The sequence below is a fragment of the Wolffia australiana genome, chromosome 1 (genome assembly GCF_029677425.1).
Source record: "Wolffia australiana isolate 7733 chromosome 1, ASM2967742v1".
In the NCBI taxonomy this organism is placed as follows: Eukaryota; Viridiplantae; Streptophyta; class Magnoliopsida; order Alismatales; family Araceae; genus Wolffia; species Wolffia australiana.
Genome location: NC_135835.1, coordinates 28,660,495 through 28,665,583, shown reverse-complemented (window position 1 = coordinate 28,665,583; position 5,089 = coordinate 28,660,495). Strand labels below are relative to the sequence as shown.

At 54.5% G+C, this 5,089-nt stretch overlaps 1 protein-coding gene across 2 annotated transcripts; it reads left to right on the top strand.

The window, feature by feature from the left end:
- Positions 1-443: 443 nt before the first annotated feature.
- On the top strand, positions 444-4,436 carry CHX19 (cation/H+ exchanger 19). Of its 2 annotated transcripts, none has more exons than XM_078588380.1 (3): positions 444-573; positions 839-1,076; positions 2,012-4,436. In XM_078588380.1, exons 2-3 carry the CDS (start codon positions 879-881, stop codon positions 4,223-4,225), a joined length of 2,412 nt encoding a protein of 803 aa, XP_078444506.1. In that variant the 5' UTR covers positions 444-573; positions 839-878; the 3' UTR covers positions 4,226-4,436. The 2 variants fall into 2 exon arrangements, with proteins under 2 accessions (XP_078444506.1, XP_078444501.1); XM_078588375.1 differs by having other exon boundaries at positions 504-648.
- The last annotated feature ends 653 nt before the right edge of the window (positions 4,437-5,089 follow it).

The window sequence follows — 5,089 nt, the reverse complement described above, 5'->3', positions numbered from 1 at the left end:
CTAGCCAGATATCTAATAATCAAGACGCATCTTTCTCTCTCTCTGTCCATGTCTACAACCAATCCGATATATCCTAATTATTCACCGATGTATGTGTCGAAATATTTACTTCCTTTTGCATTATATCTCAGGGTATTTTTCTACCATCTATCGTGACATATCGCTCTATCCATCTACGTCTAGATTATGATATTATTTTGTACCGTACGTTAACTCATCACGTCGATCTAATTTTTTATATCCAGTAGCAATCTAGTTGCTCTCTCTTGTCGAGAGCTAAGAGGATTGTGGCCATGGGAGGTGTTAGCGGTCAATGCCGGTGAGTGGGGGAGGGAATATACCAATGCCACGTGGACTTCCAGAAGATATTGGATCTTAGCGCCGCACATCTCTCCATAGATTGACTTCATGCGTAGCTTTCCCTCTCCCAAAGTCAAACCCCCCACCCATGCCTTGTGGGATTAGAATATCCTCCCGCCCAGTATATAACTAGCCGCTGGCAAAGCCCCATAACGGACCTGCGGTTTTCCTTCGGATCGACCGATCGATCTTTCCTCTCCCCCAGAAGAAGAGGTGAGAGACGATCAGCTTTCTCTCTCTTTCTCGCCGTGGGTTTCGGAAGAAGAACCAGACCGGGCTCTGGGAAAGGTAAGTGGGGGGTGTTGGAGTTTGCCCAGGAATTTGGGGCGGTTTCTTCTTCCTTGGGAACCGGGGGTTTGTTTGATTGTTTCTATGTTGAGCGAGATGAGAAGAAGCTTACGCCTAATTTGCGTCTTGAGATTTAATTCCGTCTTCTTGTGGGGCTGATTCGGCGTTTCTGGCGATGACGACGCTGCAGGGGTAGGCTTAGGCGGAGGGTTACGCACGGAGAGAGAGATATGGCGGCTGCGGCGGTGGCGACCGTGTGCCCGGCGCCGATGAAGGCGACGTCTCACGGCGCATTCCAGAAGGACAATCCTCTGAACTTTGCGGTGCCCCTCATCATCCTCCAGATCTGCCTCGTCGTCGTGCTAACCCGCGGCATCGCCTTTCTCATACGCCCGCTCCGCCAGCCCCGCGTCATCGCCGAGATCATCGTACGCCTTCTCCTCCGTTCTTCCAGTCGAAACTCTCCTTTTTTTTTCATCATCATCATAATCATACAATTTTCTTCTTCTGCCCTTTTATTTCCTTGTTTGATCAACATCTTTACCAGTCTTCTTTCGATTCTCAATCTTTAGCATCACGGCCATTACCTTCATTCTCAACATCATCTTCGTCGCTGTCCTCATAACTCGTCTTATTTTGTTTCTTAATCTATCGTCGTTATCATCATCTTCTTCTTCTTCGTCTTCTTCGTCATCGTCATCATAACTAGCATTCTTATGTTTCTTAATGTTTAACATCGCTGTCATCATTGCCATCTCGGTCGTTGTCGTCATAACTTGTCATCTTCTTCTTCTTCGTCTTCTTCGTCTTCTTCGTCGTCATCGTCATCATAACTAGCATTCTTATGTTTCTTAATGTTTAACATCGCTGTCATCATTGCCATCTCGGTCGTTGTCGTCTTAACTAGTCATCTTCTTCTTCTTCGTCTTCTTCGTCATCGTCATCATAACTAGCATTCTTATGTTTCTTAATGTTTAACATCGCTGTCATCATTGCCATCTCCGTCGTTGTCGTCATAACTCTTCTTCTTCTTCTTCTTCTTCTTCTTCTTCATCTTCTTTCTTCTTCTTCATCTTCTTTCTTCTTTCTTCTACTTCTTCTTCTTCTTCTTCTTCTTCTTCTTCTTCTTCTTTTTCTTCTTCGTCTTCTTCTTCTTCGTGTTCGTCTTCTTCTGCTTCTTAACCGTCATCGCCAAATCGTCGGCAACTTCATCATCTCCTTTAACATCTGACGTTCATTTTCGTCTCCATATTTATCTTCATCATCGTAATTATCTTTGTCATCATCATATTTAGCGAGCATATCGAATAGCCGTCGTCATCACCATGACTTAGCTTCCTATTGTGGGGACTTGACGGGGCAGGGGGGCGTCCTGCTGGGGCCGTCGGCTCTGGGGAGATGGAAACCGTTCCTGAACAACGTGTTCCCGAAGCAGAGCCTGACGGTGCTGGACACGCTGGCGAACATCGGGCTGCTCTTCTTCCTGTTCCTGGTGGGGCTGGAACTGGACCTGCGCGCCATCAAGCGCACGGGCAAGAAGGCCCTGGCCATCGCCTTGGCCGGCATCTCCCTCCCGTTCATCCTCGGCATCGGCGTCTCCGTCGTGCTGCGCGCCACCATCTCCCCCGGCGTCTCCGCCGCGCCCTTCCTCGTCTTCATGGGTGTCGCCCTCTCCATCACCGCCTTCCCCGTGCTTGCCCGTATCCTCGCCGAGCTGAAGCTCCTCACCACCGACATCGGGCGCATGGCCATGTCCGCCGCCGCCGTCAACGACGTCGCCGCCTGGATCCTGCTCGCGCTCGCCGTCGCCCTCTCCGGCTCCGGCTCGCCGCTCATCTCTCTCTGGGTCCTTCTCGCCGGCGCCGGCTTCGTCGCCTTCGCCGCCCTCGCCTTGCGCCCCGGCCTCGACTGGATGGCCCGGCGCTCCCCCGACGGCGAGCCCGTCAAGGAGATCTACGTCTGCGCCATGCTCACCATCGTCCTGGCCGCCAGCTTCGTCACCGACGTCATCGGCATCCACGCCCTCTTCGGCGCCTTCGTCATGGGCCTGGTCGTGCCAAAGGAGGGTCCCTTCGCCGGGGCCCTCATCGAGAAGATCGAGGACGTGGTCTCCGGCCTCTTCCTCCCCCTCTACTTCGTCTCCAGCGGGCTCAAGACCAACGTCGCCGCCATCTCTGGCGCCCAATCCTGGGGCCTCTTCGTTCTCGTCACCGCCACCGCCTGCCTGGGCAAGGTCCTGGGCACCCTCGGCGTGGCCCTGGTGGTCCGCCAGCCCGCGCGCGAGGCCATCGCGCTGGGCTTCCTGATGAACACCAAGGGCCTGGTCGAGCTCATCGTCCTCAACATCGGCAAGGACCGCAAGGTCCTCAACGAGGAGACCTTCGCCATCATGGTGCTCATGGCCCTCTTCACCACCTTCATCACCACCCCCATTGTCATGGCCGTCTACCGCCCCGGCCGCAAGGCAGCGCCCTACAAGCACCGCACCGTCCTGCGCGGCCCCTCCGACAACGAGTCGGAGCTGAGGATAATGGTCTGCTTCCACAGCACGCGCTCCATCCCCGCCATCATCAACCTCATCGAGACCTCGCGCGGCCGGCGCCGACGCGGGCTCACCGTCTACGCCATGCACCTCATGGAGCTCTCCGAGAGGTCCTCGGCCATATCCATGGTGCACAAGGCGCGCCGCAACGGGCTGCCCTTCTGGAACAAGAGCCTGGACCAGGAGCCCGGGCACCACATCGTGGTGGCCTTCGAGGCCTACCACCAGCTCAGCAGCGTCTCCGTCCGGCCCATGACCGCCATCTCCGTCCTCGCCACCATGCACGAGGACGTCGTCACCAGCGCGCAGCAGAAGCGGGCCGCTCTCATCATCCTCCCCTTCCACAAGCAGCAGCGCCTCGACGGCGCGCTCGAGTCCGTCTGGGGGGACTTCCACCACGTCAACCAGCGCGTCCTCCGCCACGCCCCCTGCTCCGTTGGCATCCTCGTCGACCGCGGTCTCGGCGGCGCCGCCCAGGTCGCGTCCTCCGAGGTCGCGGCGTCCGTCGCCGTTCTCTTCTTCGGCGGCCGCGACGACCGCGAGGCGCTCGCCTACGCGCTCCGCATGGCCGAGCACCCCGGGATCAAGCTCGCCGTCCTCCGCTTCCTCCCCCGCCAGAACAGCTCCTTCTTCCTCGATAGGGCCGACCCGGAGGTCGACGAAGCCCTGATGAACGCGCTCAGAGAAGCCATGGCCGCCGTCGGAGACGGCTCTATCAGCTTGGAGGAGAAGACGGTCGGGGACGGGGCCGAGACCATCGCCGCCGTCAAGGCCATGGGGAGGTGCAATTTGTTCCTGGTGGGGCGCGCGCCGCCGGTGACCGCTCTCGCGCCGCGGACGGACTGCCCGGAGATGGGCCCCGTGGGGAGCTATCTCGCCTCCTCCGACTTCTCCACCACTTCCTCCGTGCTCGTCATCCAGCAGTACGACCCCGAGGCCACCCACAAGCACCTCGTCCAGGAGGTGGACCAGCCCGACGAAGTGCCCGACACGCCCAGCGTCAACCGCTCCGCCCGCTTCGTCCACCCCGTCTAAGCTTAAAAACGCCAAACATCTTCTCTTCTCTTCTCGTCTCTTCCTTCCTCTTCTCTCTCATGCCATGAGGCCTACGCGCCGTTGTCCCCTCTCCGCGATTTCTCTCTTGTTTCAACTCACTGCCCAGATCAGCGTGTACAGAAGACATCGAATCTGGGTGCTAGTGTTATTGTTCCCTTGAAGGATTTCGCCGGAGAGAATTTTGGACTTCTTCGCATCTCGACGGACACAGAGCCGCTCCCACGAACAACTCAGAAAAATCCGAAAAACTAGGAATAATGAACAGTGAAATGATGTTTGATCTCCTGAGAGTGAGATGGGACTTCGGACGAATTTGAACTAAATACGAATTATTCCATATGAATAGCGGTTTGTCTTTTTCCCCCTTGCCGTTTGGACATTAAAATAAAAGTTATAACTAACAGAGTATCTGCTGACCCTATTATTAAATTTCTTAAATAAATGTTTCATTTTTGTTTTCTTAGCCCGTCGTTTTGAGGGCATTGATGAGAAGGTTTGACTATAAGAGAGGTCGCCACATGCTTCTATTTTCAGCCGCAAACTCCCTTTTCTGGTTTTTTATTGAGCTTCCTAGAGCGAGTAGCAAAGAGGGTCTTTCAAAGAAGGCACTGACTCTATTGGAGAGCTCATGTCAGCGGAGGCCTGATACTGTTCTCTCCGTCCTCTAGTGCTCCCTTTTGCATATATTTCATGTCACATTTTGATAAGATATTCATTCATTGTCTCGGAGGAAATTAGTTTTATTTCAAGCTTATCTTTGGATCTTGTTTGTTTGAGATTCACTACCTGTTTGGATTCATTTTCTTCATTTTTTTTATTTTTCTGTGAAAAGTGGTAAACACT

Bases quoted from the DNA above. Each gene is read 5' to 3' on its own strand.
- CHX19 (XM_078588380.1), top strand. From the start codon at position 879: ATGGCGGCTGCGGCGGTGGCGACCGTGTGCCCGGCGCCGATGAAGGCG. The intron at 1,077-2,011 runs GTACGCCTTCTC...TTGACGGGGCAG, and splicing joins GCGTCATCGCCGAGATCATC to GGGGGCGTCCTGCTGGGGCC.